The 21151-nt window shown below is 41.2% G+C and overlaps 2 protein-coding genes and 1 long non-coding RNA gene across 5 annotated transcripts in view; all 3 read left to right on the forward strand.

The window, feature by feature from the left end:
• Positions 1-14413, forward strand: part of LOC144535351 (apoptosis-stimulating of p53 protein 1-like) — a 48607-nt gene extending 34194 nt beyond the window's left edge. For both annotated transcript variants that reach the window (XM_078277774.1, XM_078277775.1), the window contains 12 exons: positions 3385-3452; positions 4461-4668; positions 4852-5073; positions 5204-5425; positions 5765-5915; positions 6055-6092; positions 6222-6589; positions 7283-7420; positions 8872-9005; positions 9448-9614; positions 9737-9936; positions 12408-14413. In XM_078277774.1, coding sequence (XP_078133900.1) covers positions 3385-3452; positions 4461-4668; positions 4852-5073; positions 5204-5425; positions 5765-5915; positions 6055-6092; positions 6222-6589; positions 7283-7420; positions 8872-9005; positions 9448-9614; positions 9737-9936; positions 12408-12449 — 1958 coding nt within the window. In that variant the 3' untranslated portion in view covers positions 12450-14413. The remainder of the gene's footprint in view (positions 1-3384; positions 3453-4460; positions 4669-4851; positions 5074-5203; positions 5426-5764; positions 5916-6054; positions 6093-6221; positions 6590-7282; positions 7421-8871; positions 9006-9447; positions 9615-9736; positions 9937-12407) is intronic.
• Positions 14414-14695: 282 nt separating this feature from the next.
• On the forward strand, positions 14696-15347 carry LOC144535432 (uncharacterized). The gene is made up of 3 exons (XR_013503665.1): positions 14696-14811; positions 14923-15156; positions 15254-15347. It is a non-coding gene; the product is annotated as an uncharacterized LOC144535432 (long non-coding RNA).
• A 980-nt stretch (positions 15348-16327) lies between these two features.
• On the forward strand, positions 16328-21151 carry sdsl (serine dehydratase-like). Of its 2 annotated transcripts, XM_078277938.1 has the most exons (9): positions 16328-16493; positions 17561-17723; positions 17902-17938; positions 18028-18167; positions 19347-19435; positions 19547-19780; positions 19878-20008; positions 20257-20343; positions 20882-21151. In XM_078277938.1, exons 2-9 carry the CDS (start codon positions 17577-17579, stop codon positions 20983-20985), a joined length of 969 nt encoding a protein of 322 aa, XP_078134064.1. In that variant the 5' UTR covers positions 16328-16493; positions 17561-17576; the 3' UTR covers positions 20986-21151. The 2 variants fall into 2 exon arrangements, with proteins under 2 accessions (XP_078134064.1, XP_078134065.1); XM_078277939.1 differs by lacking the exon at positions 20882-21151 and having other exon boundaries at positions 20244-20332.

A 21151-nucleotide genomic window follows, 5' to 3' on the forward strand; every position in this document is an offset into this window, starting at 1 on the left:
TGTTTCAGGTCACTCTCATTCTGCAGTATGCCAGTCAGACACTTGCTTGTAGTAAAAATGTCAGTACACCCAGGCTGGAATTAGCAGAGCATTTCTACTCACTTACTTAAACTACTGGGTATAATGAAGTGTCTTGAACTAGCACCGATACAACTCCCATTGTGCTCTTGACTGCCAAAGCAAATGCCACAGCTCTATTTATTGTCCCAGCTTACGTAATGTGGAAAACACGTACTTGTAAACCATGTCAACAGTCTGACAAATGACACAACAAATGAATGAAAGGAAGTCTGAGGTACGCATGTAGCTAAATACAGTCTGTGTTCTGTGTGTGTGTGTGTGTATATATATATATATATATATATACACACACACACACACCCACACACACATACACACACACACACACACACACACACACACACACAGAACATTGATATATATTTGATAGGCTTCTTAAAACCCTTAAACTGAACCTGAGCCCTTTGTATTTTTGAATCAGGGGTGTTCTGTGATGGTGCAAGTGCTGTAAACTGTACTGTCTTTCCTCTACAACACTGAGTGACTGTTTTGAATCTGGGCTCTCAGGCAGATTGCCAAGTTTCCACCTCGCACAGAGCTGTCTGTTTCCTGCCGTGACCGTTTTCTTCCTGAGGTCAGCAGGTTACAGCCGCAGTCAACAGGCTGTACAGCACAGCTCACTGACTGCATGACTCCCAGGTTCAATAGTTAATCAGTATTAGTCTGGTATGTGCCAAAACTATGACGTGGCTGTGCCACAGAGAGCTAACTACTACGACTACCATTTTCTAGTCACTGTTATTCTTCTCATGGCTTGGATCTGTTCCATTATCTTTATTGTGACTATTATTGCCACTGTTCATCACATCCCCAACCGGCACCGTCAAACACCGCCTACCAAGAGCCCGGGTCTGGCCGAGGTTTCTTCCTAAAAGGGAGTTTTTCCTCGCCACTGTCGCACTAAATGCTTGCTCTTGGGGGAATTACTAGAATTGTTGGGACTTTATAAATTATTGAGTGTGGTCTAGACCTACTCTATCTGTAAAGTGTCTCGAGATAACTCTTGTTATGATTTGATACTATAAATAAAATTTAATTGAATTGAATTAAGCCAAATGTTTAGATAAACATTTTAAAATCAGTCCCTCCAGAAAAATGCGCTTATGCGATCGCATAATTCAATACATAATCAGCCAAAGTCCGCATATTTATGCGGGGGCCACATTTTACGCCGCACTTTCACCGCATAAATTGACGATTTCCGCGCAAAATATGCGGAGCTTGCATGATTTCATAATCCCCGCATTTTCGTTGCAAAAAAGTCACATATATCTTAGCAGAAAGTTGAAAAATGTTGCGTTTACTTCACACAAGAGCAGCCATTTTCTCCTGTTGCCATGGGAACGTTATGAAGTGACGTAATTACGCGACGTGAATATCATCGAAAAGCTGCAAACCCCGCGATGAAGCCATGATGAAACAAAGTTTTTGCAAGTTCCCGCAATTTCATCGCAGACAATTGCATAAATATCCCGCATATTCCATCGCATTTTTTAAGAACACGTGCCGCATAATCAAGGATTTTTGCCCGCAACAATCACAAAAAAACTCCACATTTTTCTGAAAGGACTGTAAAATGATACTTTGACAATTGAAGCTGAATTTTAGCCAACTGTGACATGTAATGGAGTAATGGAATTTTAACGTCCCAAAATTACGTTAAAATAAAAAAAAAAATTAGCCAGGCTAGCGGCGTGCCTCTAAGGATGGCAACGTCTGTCCGGCAGTCGTTTGTTCGGCCCACAACTTTGAAAATATCTTTTGTAATGACTTTGGTAATACGCTGACCTTTCTAGCGCCATCATCAGGTCAAAATTGTAATTCTTACAATTCTTTTTATGACCAAATACCTTCTCATATCAATGACATTCCCATCAGCCTCAGTTGTACTTTGTTTTCAGTGCTAATTAGCAAATGTTAGCATGCAACACGCTGACCTAAGTTGTTGAACATGTTAAACATGCCAAAACATCACCATGTTAACATTGTCAGTGGAGCATGTTAGCATACTGACGTTAGCATTTATCTCAAAGCACACAGAGCTGCTAGCATGGCTGTAAAATATTTTTTACATATTTAGCATGCCTGCTGCCAAAAGCTGCAGAGCAATATTGGTATCAGTATCAGTCCTAAAAAGCCTGCTTATACTCTTAACTTGGTACGTTGATATTATTATTTTTTCTTTATTAAAACTAACCAGCTGCAAGCTAAGATTTACAAGGCTATTTCCTTTCAGCTAGTCTTTAGTCTATATGAAAGTTTAGTGTGGTTAAACTGCTGTGAAATTGTTAGTTAGGCCACTGACCTCCATGATTGTCACTAGTTAATAAGCAACAGTGGATCAAGATTTAGTGACTGACTGGTACAGTGACCTATTGAACTGTGCCAATGAGTTATGTAACACCACCTCTGTGGAGACAGACTAGCTGGAAGGCTTCATTTTGTAGGAGCTTAGCATGTTAGCACAGTCAGCCAAGTCCGATTTAAACATTCAAGACAGCAGCTTTCTGTTATTTGGAGTTTTGAAATGCTTTTTCTCCCGTTAACAACTCTTACGGTAAAAATAGCAGAACAGCCACCCAAAAGTAAATGTTATATCACAGTTGCTAGTTACTATGAATGTTTGTTTGTCTTTTTTATTATGAGACACAGATGTTACAATGACAACAACTACACTACCCATACATTTTGCAATTTTACTGTCACATTGCTGTACTATTTACAGGATGCTAAACACATGTTTGCAGTAGAGAGTGCACTGTAATCACCAATTTAAACATGTAGAGTAGTTGTTAAGCAATTTAGCTCTTGTCTTGTTGCATTACATTATTTGTTGTGCAATGTTGAGGCAAAGCAATTGAAAGCCAGACTTGTGAGGTCAAAATAAAAATAACTCAATGACTTGGAGTCTGTTCCAAATATTGCACAATTGTTATGTGACTAGATAATGGAGCATTAAGGTTGTCATGATTTATATTGTTCTTGGGATAAACAATATGTTTAGATAATGTTTTTATTTTAGTCATTTGTTTTGTGACATACTGTAAATGGCAGCTAGTGTAAAACATTTAGGCTACTATTTAGCATGCACATCCCTTCCAACTTCCTCTCAGTGAACTTACCTTCATATCAACGTGCCTCCTACTTTCTCACTCTCTCACCTTTCACCTACTTTAACCTTCTTTAACATAAATGGTACTTCCCTTCTTTCTTGTCTGTATTTGCCTCTTCCTCTCCTTAATTGCCTTACTTGTTTGAACCTTTGTCCTTTTCTCAACACTCATTCTCGCTCTCTCTGTTTAGCTAATGAAGCGTCGTGGCCTAGCATCAGTAAGAGTGTGTCAGATTGGAGGACCAACAGTCCAGAACAGGTAATGTACTGCTTCTACACTGGACTTGGGGAGATAATAGTAAACGTTATCATTAAATTAGTCATTCTCACTTTTTTTTTAACCAAATAAATTATATTATAGAGGCATTTAAATATTCCTTATTTTGCTAACAGCCTCCTTGAGGCCATTTGGAATTTGGAACTCACTCGCACAAGCCATCCGTGACACTGACTTTCTCCCCACATTCCAATCCCTTCTAAATACCTCTTCAAACTGGCATACTCAGTTTAATTTGATAGTATTGGTCTGTTGTTGTTCATTGCTTTGTAGTCTATATCAACAGCGTTTTATTTCCGGGATTGTTCAGGTGCTGCCGGAAATTCCGCTGGATGTCCGTCACCTTCTGCTTTCTTTGTGTTGGCATTCTAAACTCCGGTCGATTTATGAGGACTATTGTTAACTGCTCCTCAGATCTCTGCAGGGTAAATCCAGACAGCTAGCTAGACTATATGTCCAATCAGAGTTTTCTGTTGCACGACTAAAACAAACAATCTTTGACCGTACACATTTTCCACCCAAACAAGTTCCTTCCTGAGGCTATTTTGCAGAGGCGCCGTTGCTCCGTCCAGCGCTTAGCTCCGCCCAAGACGATTGTGATTGGTTTAAAGAAATGACGATAAACCAGAATGCTGTGTGGACTAGCCAGACCCTCCTCCGCAGTGCTGTAGAGGAAGGTCTGGCAATGCGAGACTAATTGCTTTGTAATTCTGTGTAGTCTTTGTTGTGCATCTGTTTCTTTTATTATTTGTTCATGTTAGGTGTCCTTATGTATCAAGAAAGGCGCCTATAAATAAAATGTATTATTATTATTATTATTATTATTATTATTATTATTATTATTTTAGGTGCCCTCGCTACCACATTGTAGACCAGTGCAGTAAAATGTCTCTTTCCAAAATACCAATGCAAAATAAGGTTATGCAATCAGGCTTTAGAAAAATATTTTTCAAATTCTCTCCTTATTTCAATGTCTCCTCCTCCCACCAGCTTCCTTCTGGTTATGGTACCTACCCCAGTGCCACCCACCAGGCAGCAGGGCATCACAATGCTACCAGCTCCCTGCCCCGTTCTGCCCCTGGTACACTGGGCTGGCCCCGATCCACTGCTGCAAATGCCACCTCATCGTCCTCTTTATCATCTTCCTCTTCACAACAAATACAGCAACGGATCTCCGTCCCTCCAAATTCAAGCCACGGTAATTTAAATAGTAACTCATCAACACCATGCTGAACTTACTATACTTTTTAAGCACTGTTCTTCAGTTGATGTCAGGTGGGTGTTTGACCTTCTACACATCTTTCGGTCATAGAGATGTAAGCGTAGCATTTGAAAATTAAGTGTTAATTGTATATATTCCTTACTCTGTCTCTACTGTTAGGCTCCGCCTCCCAGCCATCGCCCTTGTCCCCACAAACAGAGCGAACAGATCCCCCTCCAGCGGTGGCTGTGCGTCCCTACGTTCCGGACCACCCCTCCAGGCCCCAGTCCCCCAGGAAGGGCCCCGCCACCATGAACAGCAGCTCCATCTACAGCATGTATCTCCAACAGCCTCAGGCCAAAAACTATGGATCTCTTAGCAACAGGACTACTGTCAAAGCAGGTAATTAAACAGCAGATTTAAACATGTTTTTACAGATTGTGACACACATAAAGATAGTGTATAATTAATGTTACAATGTCCACAATGGAAAATCCATCTAAGCTCTGTCCCATTTCCTTTCTCTCCACAGTCTATGGTAAACCCATCCTCCCCACCTCCTCCACTTCTCCATCCCCTGTCCCTTTTCTCCAGGGAGGAGGAGGAGGAGGAGGAGTAAGAGCAGGTGGAGAAGATGTTACAGATAAAGAAGGAGGGAAAGGAGGAGGTGAGAGCAGTGATGGGCAAATCCTCCCACCTCCCACTGTTGACAACATCCCTCGTCCTCTTAGTCCCACTAAACTCACCCCAGTCGGTAGGTGCCAGAGAATAAATCAAACTCATCAGTGTGCTGCCATAATTTTGGTTCTATGTGATATCGGTAGTTTTTGCAGTGTAAATTGAGTATAAATCTGTGACAAATCTCTAATACGTTTTGATACTCTCTACGACACTTCACTTGCTTTTACTTACTTATAGGGTTCATTTACCTTATGGTCATTTCCTTAGAAAATAGTTTGTTTTTTCTACTCAATTGAAACAAAAAAATCTTCTGTGTCAAATAAGTGATGATTTGGGATCTGGTGAGCAGAAGCAATTAATAACACCATTTCAATAAATAACAGAAGAAATGTCCCATCTCTGCCCTTCACAGCCCACTCCCAGCTACGTTACCAGAGTGATGCCGATCTGGAGGTTCTCCGCCGACGTCTCAGCAATGCACCACGACCCCTGAAAAAACGGAGCTCAATCACAGAGCCTGAGGGCCCGCAGGGGCCAAACATACAAAAACTACTGTACCAGAGGTCTGTGCTATACTGTATACTGTACCCCACCGCAAAAACAAATACATTTTCATGAAACAGAATTTGAAACAGAAACTAAATAACAATGAACAAAGGTTGCAGCAGCTTGGTTAAAGCTGATTTCTTTTGTGGTGTGCAGGTTCAACACGTTGGCGGGAGGCATGGAAGGAGGCTCAGGTAAGACACTGTTATATGATGATATGGCCTCTCCTCAGGACAGTTTACGTGGCATCAGTTGATCTATACAGCATATTGAGCTTAAGGGTTTGACGATGCTTAAATCAACTGTTTCCCTCTCAATTCCAGGCAATACTTTCTACCAGCCTGACTGCCTTTTGGGTGAAATGGACAACATCCATTCAGCAAATGGAAACGCAGAACCTGGTGACAAGCACAGCAGTATGGCAGCCGTGGAAGGCGAAGTTCAAAACCTGAACTCGGGCTCCCGCCGATTGTCCCCTCCTTCTGGTGCCGTAGAAACACCCAAAGAGACGGCAGCAAAAGCAGAAACTACCAATAACGTGTCTCCACCGACCCGAACCAGCCCACCCCCTGCACCTGATAGGCCAGAGGACCAGAACAATAACAACCAGAGAGGATCTAGTCCTGCACACAACTCTGTAGGCCATGCCTCCCCTTCACCATCACCTCCTGCCCCCCCTTCACTGCCTAAGGTAGGCATAGATTGTAATTATAAGTGGTATAGGGTACAGTACACACATGGAAGCTAAGGCTTCTGTTTCCTAAAATGGACACTAATAATACGTATAACCTATAACAGAGATCTTCAACAGGGGGTCCGTGACCCCTAGGGGGTCCTCAGAGTTAGTGCAGGGGGGGCCGCCAAAAAATCTATTTTTTTAAAGGTTTTAAAAAAAATTAAAATATGTCTGAAAATAAACATTAATATGAATTATAATTATAATAGCAAAGATAAATTGGCCTATATGTGAAAAAAAAACATGTACACATTGAAAAGATAAGCTTATTATAGGTAAGGTAGCCATACAGTTAAAACATTGTGTATAATTTATTAATATACATTCATTTTCATCCATCTGGCCCATGTTTAATATGCCACTCAATTGCATACAATATATTTAGTAGGGAGTCCCTACTCTGTTTCTTTTTCAGCTAAGGGGTCCTTGGCTTAAAAAAAGACCCCTGACCTATAACCTATAAATTGGATTTCTTAGCGAGTATTCTGTTTTGTTTCTTGTTGTGCTTTGTAATATGTTACTGATAACCTAAACACAATAATTGTTCTCTGTGTAAGCTAATATGCCAGGTTAAGCAGTAAGTACTCACTTAGCAACTCCTATCTTGCGCTGTCAACACGTTTCCGTTTCTCCCCGTGCGTGCTGCAGGTGAAGCGGACCAACCTGAAGAAGCCGTCATCAGAGCGAACAGGCCACGGTCTGAGAGTGAAGTTTAACCCTCTAGCTCTGCTGCTGGACGCATCATTAGAGGGAGAGTTTGATCTGGTGCAGAGGATTATATATGAGGTAACACTAAATCAGGTTGCTACAGTTACAGTATTTCTATTGTAATTATATCATTCAAATTCCAAATGCCTATTAACAGAGCTAAATAAAAAAAATCAAGCCAAGTTAATTTGTACAGCACAATATTACAGTGAGTCAAAGGGCTTTACAAGCCTCCAAACCCATCTTATGCTTCGCGAGAAAGAGAGGGAAACCACCGTCTAATAATCCTGTGGAAACACTTACTGTATGGAGAGGCAATTCAAAGAGAGATCCCCTCTCAGACATCTGGGACCCACTGGTTGCAACAAGTGGTTTAACACAAATGGAATAAATCGAAAGTCCAATATACCAGAAGAAAAGTCCAAAAAGATAAGTCCAGAATCAGTTTTTCACATCAATTCAGGTCCAAAGTGCAGGGGATAGGGGGAAGAGTCATAAGATAGGATAGCTCAGAAGATGCGTAGCATGGTGGACGAGGTCAGGGAAGGCAGCTTGACTGGTGAATAATGGGGTAGCTTGAAGATGGTCGGGGGCCAGCTCTTTCACATAACAATAATAAGACAATTTAAATTAAGGTTGAGTCAGCTGCTGTCCTAATCACTACTTGGGTTTGGGGATTTTCAGTGCTGTGGTGTGGTCTAAACCCTGACCGAATAGTATCAACAAGCTACTTCAGCAGTTGGTCAGCTGTGGGAGATAATTGGTCTGAAGCCACAGACTGTTTCTAGAATGAGTAAGTGTAATCTCACTAGATAATCTTTACATTGTCTGTCAGGTAGAGCTAAATATCATATTGGTTCTAATACTTCCAATGTGGTTACACTTCTAAAATGTTGTGCTTTTGATACATTTCAGTGATTTTGATACATTTCCTTATGCAACAGAAGAATATTTGTACATGCCAACGATTTCTGTTCACCCACACACAGATTGCCTCAACATACCTTCACGACAGCACTTATTAAGTATAATATCTTTGATCTTCAGCAGATCATCAGGGGAGAGGTGGTCTCAGTCGTCAGGTGTGGAAAGTTATTGTTGATGACACACACTCTGTATCACAGAGTTGTTTTTGAACAAAGATATAAGGCACAGAACAAAGCCTTATATCTTTAAAGGCAAATCCCCGTCTATCACTGACATCTTTCACTTGGACAAAAGTGCTTACTGACTCTGCAAACGGCAAACTCGAGCTGATACTTTCAAGGAAACATGCAGATGCTTCACATCCAGAACAAGCTCAGTTTGACGTTATCATACCCCAAGGCAGTAAGACTCAACAACTTCCCAGCTGTTCAAAAAATGTTGCACTATGCCCAGTTTTGCAGTGAATTCAGGCGCTTGGCACTTCTATAGTTCTCTCCACTGGGGTTGAAGTGAAGGGTTTCTTCCATTGTTACTGTGGATAGCCAATCATTCTATTAGTCTAATATCTCCATGTATATATTCTCATCATCTCTGTCTTTAAGGTGGAAAATCCCAGTATGCCTAACGATGAAGGCATAACTCCTCTTCATAATGCTGTCTGCGCCGGCCATCACCATATTGTGAAGTTCCTGCTGGACTTTGGAGTCAACGTAAACGCAGCCGACAGTGACGGATGGTCAGTACCTTCAGCCAGTCGTTCAATCATGTAATAGTCCAGACTAATAATAGAACAGTGGCTGCTGAAGGGCTAGAGGGGGTTTGGTTTAATGAACACGCTCTGTGGCAGCGATACTGCAGCTCAGCTCAGAGGTAACAATGACGGAGATAATTGCATTTCTAAATTAATTTTTTGACCCAGCTGCCTCCGCATTATTGAAGGAAGAGATTACCAAGTGTAATGAGGATCTGCATTCAGAAGTTGAACTTGATTGAATTACCGATGCATTTGACTGAATTAATGTTTAGCTAACGTCCTCCGGTTTCATGATGACATTCATTGTGTTTGATTTTTGGTGTAAGTGCATACCTGGGACCTTTGTACTGTCTTGAATGAACCATGTCTTGCAGGGGAATTTTTCAGTCGGTTTAAAGTCATATTTTAATGTTGTCTCTCCCAGGACTCCTCTGCACTGTGCAGCTTCATGTAACAGCGTCCACCTCTGTAAGATGCTGGTGGAGTCGGGGGCCGCCATTTTCGCCACGACAATTAGCGACGTGGAAACGGCGGCAGACAAATGTGAAGAAATGGAGGAGGGCTATACACAGTGTTCTCAGTTCCTCTACGGTAGGTATACAGACAGATGATCAGTCAACAACAGTACCCTTCATGTGACAATTGACAGCAGCATAATTGAAACGGTTTATTTTTTTATTTTGAACACTGAAATACTCTGCATCTCTCACCAGGTGTCCAAGAAAAGTTGGGTGTGATGAACAAAGGTTTGGTCTACACTCTCTGGGACTACACGGCCCAGCAATCCGATGAGCTGTCCTTCAGCGAGGGCGATGCCCTCACCGTGCTGCGTCGGCGTGACGACACTGAGACAGAGTGGTGGTGGGCACGGCTTAACGACCGCGAGGGATATATACCCAGAAACCTACTGGGGGTGAGAGAACACTAAGACATAACAACAGACACCTTTTCATAAATGTGTGCACACATAGAGCACTGTCTACTTTAATGGCCGCCACAAAAAGACATAGACAAGAGTTTTGGAGAAATCCAAAGCTTGATAGACCTGTCGTTTCTAGTTATGGTTGCTAAGCAATGATTGGACAATCGCCTTTGAGGGAGGGGTTTTAGCGAACAGTCAATTACCACCAGCTACAGGTAATGTGCACAGTGTTCCCATTAAAAACAGAAAAAAACAAGTATGCAATATATATGGTAATCCCCTCTTTAAAGCTACATTGTGTAAGAATTTCTCCCATCTAGCAGTGAAATTGTATATGACAACCAACTAAAATATTACTTTCTAGCCCCCCCCCCATTCCGAGCGCGTTCTAACTCCTACGGTGGCCGAACTTGAAATTAGCTCTGAGTATCGCCATCGTTTACACGCAGCTGTTCTAGCTGTCTGTGTTACAACTGCGTGACGTGAGTTGTCTGCCAGGGAAATCACGGCGTTATGCACAACCATGCTATAGTTAGCCAAGCAACTTTGAAACGTTGAATTTACACAAATAGCCAGAATTACCTGTCGAGAAGAAAGCAGGCAACTTCGGCGTCCCTTTTAAAATCCTTTCTCCTCATGAGCTCTTTCCATCTTGGAAAAGCCACTCCAATATTAACTTTGGTCTTGTTGCGTTGCCTGTCGCTCTTTTTAACTTCCTTGGCGACTCCGTTACATGTCGTAGAGAATAGGTGTGATCCTCCATCTTCAACAGGCTTTCAAATCTGCCGGCAGACGCGAGTACCGTATTTTCCGGACTATAAGTCGCTCCGGAGTATAAGTCGCATCAGTCAAAAAAAGCGTCACGAAGAGGAAAAAAACATATATAAGTCGCACTGGACTATAAGTCGCATTTATTTCGAAATTTATTTCACAAAATTCAAGACCAAGAACAGACGAGCCTCTCCCAGCAGCACGTTGTTCAAGCACCCATCTGTGGACTCGTTCCTCCAGCTCTGGCCATCTGGATTTCAGCGCGCGACTAGCTTTCTTTGTTTTCTTCACTGCAGTAAGACTAACCTTTTCGCCAGTCCCTCACAAGTTTCTCACTCACTCCAAACTTTCGTTCTGCTGCTCGATTACCGTTTTCGGCTGCATATTTTACTACCTGCAGTCACCTGCAGTTTCTTTTCTTTCTCAGTTGTCTTTAGGAGCAGCATATAGTTGTCACAAGCCTAGAGCGCCTCTCGCGGCTGTAGACGGTAATGTTTTCAGCATGAAATAACATTTAAAACATGTTAAATTATATATATTTTGATATATAAGTCGCACCTGACTATAAGTCGCAGGACCAGCCAAAGTATGAAAAAAAAGTGCGACTTATAGTCCGGAAAATACGGTAATCTCCTCCCCCTCCCTCCCTGGCATTTGTCACAGTGCCACTGAGTGTAAAAGCACGAAAGGAGGAGGTATGTCCCTCTTTGGCTAATGTATTTTAAAGATGGAGGTGCAACATGGCGGCCTTCATTCGAGCGACTCGCTCCTATGTATTCTGAATTATTCCGAATGGCAGATTCTACGTGTACGAGAATACTTTGATTAGTTGGTGGATGTAATTACACATGAATGAGCACATATTTGTGAAAGAACAAAGGGGTTTTTGCTAAGAATCAACTCAAAAAATTACACAATGTAGGTTTAATTATGTCACAATAAAGTTAGAAAAAAAAGTTATTCTATCAAATAAATCCCCAAAATAAATATCTGAAAGTAGCGTACATTGAGGTTGATTTAATCTGTCGACATAGCTGAAAAACTTCAGATATAACAGATTTTTAGTAAATGCGGTGGACAGATCAAACTTGGGCCCAGAAATGAGTCAATAGATTTCATCTCTGAATGGTTATTGTTTTCTACCCATAGCTATGAAACTGTTAGCTACAGTCATATAACACTAATCCTAAGTTTCTATTTTTTTGTTTTTACATGTACCAGATAGATACATCTATTTTAATTGTATAAGTGAAGCGACAAGAAAAATAATACTGGCTTGTTTTAGAAAATGATTGCTGGACAGGGTTTGTGCTTTTGTGCACACTCCATAACGCTTAACTCAAGTATTGTACTGGTAAAGCTGAACATTATAGCTTTAATAAAACTGTCCATCACAGTGTCCCTTTACAGCTCCAACCATTCAGCTGCAACTGTACTGTATGCCATGCTGCCTCAGTGGAAATTAAACTGAATGTTGGATCCGTATTTTTACAGCAGGAAGTACACGTATAGTACTGTATTAGTTTACGCTTAACACCAAACCTCATTCCAGTTCATTCAGTGAATTGACTTCTTACTTGGCAGATGTGTCCCCACACTGTGTGCCTTCATGATGCTCGGGCACCTTGAGCACGTCGTTAACATGATGTAATGTCCCTGCCCCCTCTCCGTCTCTCTTGCTCTCTCTCCAGCTGTATCCAAGAATCAAACCCAGACAACGCTCACTGGCATAAAGCCCAGATCAGGAGCCACGTGCACGCTCGCCGAGGGCGCATGCACACCGAGAAGAAGAGGCAGCAGCAGCAAGCAGCGTGTGGGCGGAAGCAATAGCCGAGAAAGAAACAAACAAATGATGGAGGTAGTCAGGAGGCAGAAAGAAGGAAACAAAGACGGAGCTCGCAACTCTGATGAAGCAACTTGTTTTTCCCCCCTCCCGTTTGTTTGGATGTGATGCTGGAACCACAGAGACACTTTATGGTAGAATCTTTCTATATTTTCACTGGGTTGCTGCAATTGAAAACAAAAAACAAAGAAAATGGACTGAATCTTATTTTGAGCAACAGTAGCTTGGCAACTTCACACCAGTTCAGCCGCATGAGAGAAGCTGAATAGAAACCAAAATAAGAAATATAATTTGGATGCTGTGTTGAGTTCTTTCAGCTCAGAACATGAACACACGGGCTTGGATTTATACTGCTCTGTCTGACATTCATCCAAATAATCTTGATTTTTGAATGCAACTTTATTTTTGTATGGTGTTAATTTAAAAAAACAAAAACAAAAAAAACAAAACACCCAGATGGATTTTAATGAAGACAAGCTCATCGACTGCATAGCAATGAACGTAGTGTGTTGTCTGAATACACTTTCACACTGTGTGATGAGAAGATTTAAATGCAGTGAATTTACAGACTAGATCAGGTCAAAGTATGTGTGAGATGTGAAGTTGGAGAGAGGGAAGTGCGAGGAGAAAACACATAGTGTACCTATGAATGTGTGTTAAAAGAGAGCCCGGTTTTGTCAAGTTTTAGATGGAGCAGCTATTAGCAGTGTTAGTCAGGAATAATGTTGGAAGTGCAACCACGAGACTAAATAAACAGAATCCAGCAAGCTTTTGATGCATGGTGGCTGTGGTCCACATCAACACACATGCGCAACAGATGTTGAAAATATAATATTATGGCATGGTAAAAAAAAAAGAAAAAAAAGAAGAACTGATATCAGAAGAATATTTTGATTCTGATTTCACAAAATGATAAAAGAAGCATCTGTGAATACTTGCGGATGCCTCAGCCTTTTACTATTCTGTATTTATGTTGACTCAGCACTGGTGCATGCTGTCATACCAACATCTGTTCAACTGCAAAATGGTTGCTGCTGGTAAGAGAGGAGAACAGAAGGAAAACAAGGTGAGAAATGTGTTTGTAAAAAATACTAATTATTTTGTGAAACCAAAGCAGCTACGACAAAGAAGGGTGAAGGAGGAGGAGGAAGAGGAGGAGGAATTAAAGTGACAACATTTTCCACATTTTGAATAAAACTTCTGCCACCCATTAACACCTAGTCCAGACTAGGGCCTGACACATATTGGTCCTCATACTGGGGCAATACTGATACCAGGCTCTAACACTAACAATATGATAAAGCAGCGTTTCCCATCTACCAGAAGCTCAGTGGCACATTTTTTAGGAAACTTGAGTTTAGGAGGTCGGAAATATAATTTTATACATATTCCATGGGCTAATTGCTTGAGTGTTAAAATGGGGCTACATTAGCTAATGGGGAATGGAGAAATTAAAGTGTGAAAACAACTTGACTTTCTCACAAGTTTTTTTTTTCTTCATATTTACATGTTTCAGTAGTTGTATGAAATGTATTATTCCCCCCCCCCCCCGATTTACTGTTTTATTTAAACAATTGTTTTTCTATTGTTATTATAATTAGACACACTGCTCTTGTTTCTTTATCTGTCAGTGCTGGTGCAACTCACTGCTGCCACCCAGTGTACAGAAAGGTTCTGACACAATAAAGCATAATTTCCTCGAACATGCTGTGTAAAATATGAGGTTAAGTTGAGTGATGTTTGATGTGAGAATGGCACATTGGTGTGAGGAGCGTGACCCATTACTTTGTGTATATGAAACCTGCAACTCCACAGCTAATGTACAATGATAATAAAGAAATTATAACCCCTAAAGAGAACAAGCGCTGGCTCACTCACTCAGGATTGTGTGTGTGTGTGTGTGTGTGTAAAAAGTACAATATTTCTCTCTGAAATGTAGTGAAGTAGAAAGTGGCATGAAAAGAAAAGACTTAAGTAAAAGTACCTCAAATTTGTACTTGAGTGCAGTACTTACAGTACAGTAAATGCACTTGGTTACATTCCACCACTGGACATTGGTTTCGAGCTGATCATGGTTGTTTAAACAGGAAATTGGCAATTGTGTGTCTACTCTTTAGAGCGAAAACAAACATTTATAAGAAGTAAGTCAAATCTTCCTCTTAGGTTTGGGATGATGCCAATGCAGAGGCTCTCAGACTGGCAGAGACTGAAGGACTCACCTATGTTCCTCCATTCGATCACCCCCTGCTCTGGTAGAAACTCAAAAGTTTCCTGCAACACAGTGTTAATGAATGAACTATAAAACTCTGCAATATCACATTAGTTACAGTCAAAACTTTCCCCTGCTCACACCACACACCCAGGCAGGGCCACGGCAGTATGATCACTGAGGTCGCAGCCTCTCTGGGCCCCGGTGTGAAGCCTGGAGCTGTGCTGCTGTCTGTGGGCGGAGGAGGGCTCCTCTGTGGTGTCATCCAGGGCCTGAAGGATGTAGGCTGGACAGATGTACCCATCGTTGCAATGGAGACAGTGGGGGCCCACTGTTTTAACGCTGCGGTTAAGGCGGGGAGGTTGGTCACCCTGGATGACATCACCAGGTTAGAGGTTTATGGGAGTTCAAATCTTTTCTGCAGTTAAGTGTTTTTTGGAACACAACCAAACTAACTTCATCCTCACCTTTCCGTTTTTCCACAGCGAGGCAAAATGTCTCGGAGCAAAGACAGTTTGCAAGAAAGCTTTTGAATACAGCCAATGCAACAAGCTTACAATCATTTCTGAACTTGTGACTGACCAGTAGGCTCTGCGTGCTGTCCAAACATTCCTGGGTTAGTGTGTGTGTGTGTGTGTGTGTGTGTGTGTGTGTGTGTGTCTGTGTCTGTGTTTGTGTTTGCTTGAACGTGCGTTTTAATGTGCTTTTGGCTGGTAATGACTTGAGAACAGCCCAAATATCTAAGAAAATGAACAATCCTTAACTTTTGATTTGAATTGGTAACATAAGCCTCTACATTGAACTTGGCTTCATGTTGGCTTTGCCTTTATTTTAGAGTGTGTGTGTGTGTGTGTGTGTGTGTGTGTGTGTGTGTGTGTGTGTGTGTGTGTGTGTGTGTGTGTGTGTGTGGTAAAACATAAAAAAGAAGAAAACATACAAAAAGAAATCAACATAGGCCGCCTCTTTCTCTGACACGCTCAGACACACACACACACACACACACACACACACACACATTCAAGCCTTGTTAATAAACTGTGGACTTTAGAGGGGAAGTTCACATGTTCAACTTTACTTAAAGTACAAACACGTGTGAAGTTACCACACAAAACGTGATAAGGAAGGACCAGACAACCAAGTTTGTGGAACAACAAATTATAGTTCTGGAAGTCTAGCTGTGATCTACCCACAAAGGTAACAGACACAAGGGTTTATATATGTGTATACATATATATGTGTAAGGGTTTCTGCTCATTTTGTCCTCCTGTTTTCGTTACTAGGCTACATGCTTATGTTAGTAATCATGGCAAACTACAGGTCAAAATGTACTTTTAAAGAATATTGCTGTGTACACTAGATACAATATGATGTTAAAAATATTGCAGATTAATTTTATTGTTGTTTGCTTTATTACTATAATTACTGAAAAAGTGAATCAAGTGCATAAAGCATAGATATACATAATAAAGGCCTTTATTATGTATATCTATGGCATAAAGTGGCACGTTTATTTTGAAGTAGCAACCGGAAGTCGTAGAGTTTTGTTGGTTTGACTGATTGACGCGGTTTGACGCTGCTTTTGCTACTGGAGGCACTCTTCTGCAACGTGCTAGCTACTTTATATAGCATAATGTACCGTGCACTGAAAGTATGATACACTTTGCATACAATTAAACACTTTATTCAAAGGTCAGAGGCTCGTTCAACCAGACGTTTTATCCAAACGTAAGTCAACATTTAATAAAATTAAAATACGCTGTTATCTAAAGACGTACAGTACAAGTTAGTAACGTCACGTCATTAAATTGGTTTACCTTTCTGTACTGTACGGCACGTAACTTTTTGTATTCATAAGGATTTCCTGCGTCACACAATCATTCTTGTTCAACCAGCTAACGTTAGCTTTCATACGTTTCAGGACAAAGTCACGTTGTGGAGGAAACTCGCGTAAAGATCGAGACACAAAATGTGCTACATAAAACGTACATTTTGAACTTAATAGATGAATTACCTCTTAACACAATAAATAGCTAAATAAATAAATGCTTGAGATATGTCTGCTGCCAATCTAATACCAAGGTGGAATGAAAAGAGATGCGTTTTTCTATAAACAATGCCCCAGTTACTCAGGATTATTCCCAATTTTTACTTTGAACAGTTAACTGGAGCTATTTTATAGCCTACATAAATTGTCAAGCTGCATATAATGGTGGGACTTTTTTGTTTTTGTTTTTGGTGTTTAATCAGAAAATAGTGTTCTATTGAACAACAACAAAGAATTGTTGCTCATCTCTGCTTAACTTTAGCTTTCTTTAATTATGTGTCGCTACTGCTTCATTGATCTACAAAATGTGTAAAACTACGATTTCCCTGTTTTTCCATGTTCATGTGTACATGCCATTCAACTGTTACTGCTACTGCTCTGTTTTTGGCTGCTCATGAAGGCAGCACGGGCCATGCATGGCACACAATAGGACAGGAAATATCAGTTTGACACCTATTAATATAAAAAGAATCTGTAGTAAAGCATTTTCCTGTGAACCACCTGCTGACTCCTGCTAATCCCCAAACCACTTTGCTGAAAATATCCTACTTCTCTTGACAGACAGATTGACATACTGCTGGCTGTTAACGAACTTTCTACTTTGAACAAAAAAAATCAAGTTCCACTCAGATTTTTTTTTTCTGGAGCTTTCAACCGCATTTCACAGTCCTCGTCAGTGGAAGGCGTTTGCTCAGCCGTCATCACACTCAACTTTGTACTCGTCTTTGCCCATTGTTTGGCATGTTAGTAAAATTAGGTGCACCATGGCGAACCATTTCCACCTGAACACACCGCTGCTGGAGAGCGTCGGCATGTCCAAACTCGTGGGAACCGCTGTGTATCTGAAGATGGAGAATTCACAGCCCTCCGGCTCCTTCAAGATCCGCGGCATCGGACACCTCTGCCAGCAGGTAAGAGCCCTCCAACTTCACCTCCATCATATCACACACTGACTGATCTGATGTCTCATTTGAATTAAAGGCCAATGTTGACTGATTGTGGTGTAGATCTCAGCCAAGCATACAACATTTGCTTGGTAAATAAACCCCACTAACTTGCCCTTTTACATTTCATTTCTCCCTTCTGCAGATGGTCAGACAGTCCAAAGGTGTTGTCTGCGCTTCAGGTGACATTTCTGCTGTGACACAGCATTCTAGTAAGCACAATACATTATCAATTTGGTCACTGTAACGTAACATACAGGCATTTTTATAGGTGGTAATGCAGGCATGGCTGCAGCCTACGTAGCCAGAAAAATGGGTGTACCGGCCACCATCGTAGTTCCCTCCTCGTCTCCTCAGCTGGTTGTTCAGAGACTCCAGGATCAGGGTGCTACTGTCAAGATTACAGGCAAGGTAAAGCATAATATTAAATATACGCAAGTGATCTTTGGCATTGGCAGTGGTGGAAGTAGTATTCAGATCCTTTACTTACTGTAAGTAAAAGTACAAATGTCACACTGTAAAATACTCTGATACAAGTGAAAGTCCTGCATTGAAAATGTTACTTAAGTTAAAGTATATAAGTATTATTAGGAAAATGTTAGCCTAGAAATCTAGACGCACCCTATCGGCAGCCAAGCCAAACTTTAGCTGGGCCAATCACATCGTGTATAGAGTCGGTGGGCGGGCTTAACATAATGACGACAGAGTTACGACGGTTCCGTGTGAATTCCCTGCTACTTGAAAACAAAGACGATGGCTGCTGCTGCTGGTGAACAGCGGTCTTCCGAATCGGCTTTGGCCGTGACTCTGGAAGACTTGGAGTTAAGCTCTTTTCTTTGAGAAAAGAACAAAGAACGGCACTTAAGTCATTCTTAAGAAAAGAAGATGTGTTCGGAGTTTTACCAACCGGATACGTTTAATCTATCAACTAGCGTTGCTCTGGTTGGTTGTAGCGCTATCCTACCGCGTGCAGAAGGAATTTGAAAGACAACCGTTTATCCCGCCCCTCGGATTGAGCCCTGCCAATGGTGAGTTCACAGACCCAACATCTTGATGTGGGTCTGGCTTGTCAGGCTAGGAAAATGTACCTTTTATTATTTAAAGTAAAAGTACTCAATGCAGAAAAATCCTCCCATTTTTAAACTGGAAACGATCAAAACAGTTCTGTCAATTGACTATGTTTTTAATCGGCTAATCATTACAGCTGGACTTGTAGGCCGTTATAATGTTTTAGTTTAATTTACAATAAAACATATTTTATAATGTGTTTTGTGTGGAAAATCTTAAATTGTAAAGTAACTAGTAACTTAAGCTGTCAAATTAATGTAGTGGAGTAAAAAGTACAATATTTCTCTCTGAAATGCAGTGAAGTAGAAAGTGGCATGAAAAGAAAAGACTTAAGTAAAAGTACCTCAAATTTGTACTTGAGTGCAGTACTTACAGTACAGTAAATGCACTTGGTTACATTCCACCACTGGACATTGGTTTCGAGCTGATCATGGTTGTTTAAACAGGAAATTGGCAATTGTGTGTCTACTCTTTAGAGCGAAAACAAACATTTATAAGAAGTAAGTCAAATCTTCCTCTTAGGTTTGGGATGATGCCAATGCAGAGGCTCTCAGACTGGCAGAGACTGAAGGACTCACCTATGTTCCTCCATTCGATCACCCCCTGCTCTGGTAGAAACTCAAAAGTTTCCTGCAACACAGTGTTAATGAATGAACTATAAAACTCTGCAATATCACATTAGTTACAGTCAAAACTTCCCCCTGCTCACACCACACACCCAGGCAGGGCCACGGCAGTATGATCACTGAGGTCGCAGCCTCTCTGGGCCCCGGTGTGAAGCCTGGAGCTGTGCTGCTGTCTGTGGGCGGAGGAGGGCTCCTCTGTGGTGTCATCCAGGGCCTGAAGGATGTAGGCTGGACAGATGTACCCATCGTTGCAATGGAGACAGTGGGGGCCCACTGTTTCAACGCTGCGGTTAAGGCGGGGAGGTTGGTCACCCTGGATGACATCACCAGGTTAGAGGTTTAAGGGAGTTCAAATCTTTTCTGCAGTTAAGTTTTTTTTGGAATGCAACCAAACTAACTTCATCCTCACCTTTCCGTTTTTCCACAGCGAGGCAAAATGTCTCGGAGCAAAGACAGTTTGCAAGAAAGCTTTTGAATACAGCCAATGCAACGAGCTTACAATCATTTCTGAACTTGTGACTGACCAGCAGGCTCTGCGTGCTGTCCAAACATTCCTGGGTTAGTGTGTGTGTGTGTGTGTGTGTGTGTGTGTGTGTTTGTGTTTGTGTTTGTGTTTGCTTGAACGTGCGTTTTAATGTGCTTTTGGCTGGTAATGATTTGAGAACAGCCCAAATATCTAAGAAAATGAACAATCCTTAACTTTTGATTTGAATTGGTAACATAAGCCTCTACATTGAACTTGGCTTCATGTTGGCTTTGCCTTTATTTTAGTGTGTGTGTGTGTGTGTGTGAGTGTGATCTTGTAGATGAGGAGCGTGTGTTGGTGGAGATGGCGTGCGGAGCAGCACTAGCAGCTGTCTACAGCGGACTTATACGCAGATTACAGGATGAAGGTAACTACTTATCTTTTATTTTTAATTTTTTGTATTGCTCTTATCGTCTTTTATTTATAATTAATTTTGTCATGCTTTTGTTTGGCCTCACTGCTTGGCTTTCTGTTGTTATATTGTCTTCTGAGTATACTGATTTTGCTTTTTCTGTCGTTTTTATTTTCTCGTGGTTCTTTTTCTTATGCATGCATACATCATAGGACCTTTTCAGACTACAGCCATGTTGGTAGAATATGTTTAACAACAATAATTATTATCAGGGTCCATAATTAACTTTTTTGTCCACCAGCCAAATGGCTAGTGAATGTTCAAATGTTACCAGCCACTCAATAGATTACCATTGTTTTTTGGCATGTGAGTGAAGCAAATCTACCAGCCACTTGCATATATTTTACCAGCATTTGGCTAGTAGATGGTGCTAATTTTGGTCCCTGATTATTTAATCTATATAGTGATTAATTTCTAATGAAGGGAAACCTCTAGAAAAGATGATCAGTTTTGTTGCACTACTCTTTTTTTTTTTTTTTTTTTTTTTTTTTAGGTCTGCTGCCGACTCTCTTGGGCCCCCTGCTGGTGATCGTGTGCGGTGGCAGCAGCGTCGACATGGAGCAACTGACCAACCTCAAACACAAACTGCAGACTTAAAGTACTGTATGTATGCAAATGTGTGTGTATGGGCAACCCGTTCTCACTCCTAACTCAACTTCAAATACAGCAGCTTTTTCAGTGTAGGCCTGGCAAAAATCCTTTTAAGGATTTGGGTTATTCTGAGTCACTCACTAAACTGATCCGGGTTGTGCGAGTCACTTGA

The sequence above is a fragment of the Sander vitreus genome, chromosome 20, assembly GCF_031162955.1.
Source record: "Sander vitreus isolate 19-12246 chromosome 20, sanVit1, whole genome shotgun sequence".
In the NCBI taxonomy this organism is placed as follows: domain Eukaryota; kingdom Metazoa; phylum Chordata; class Actinopteri; order Perciformes; family Percidae; genus Sander; species Sander vitreus.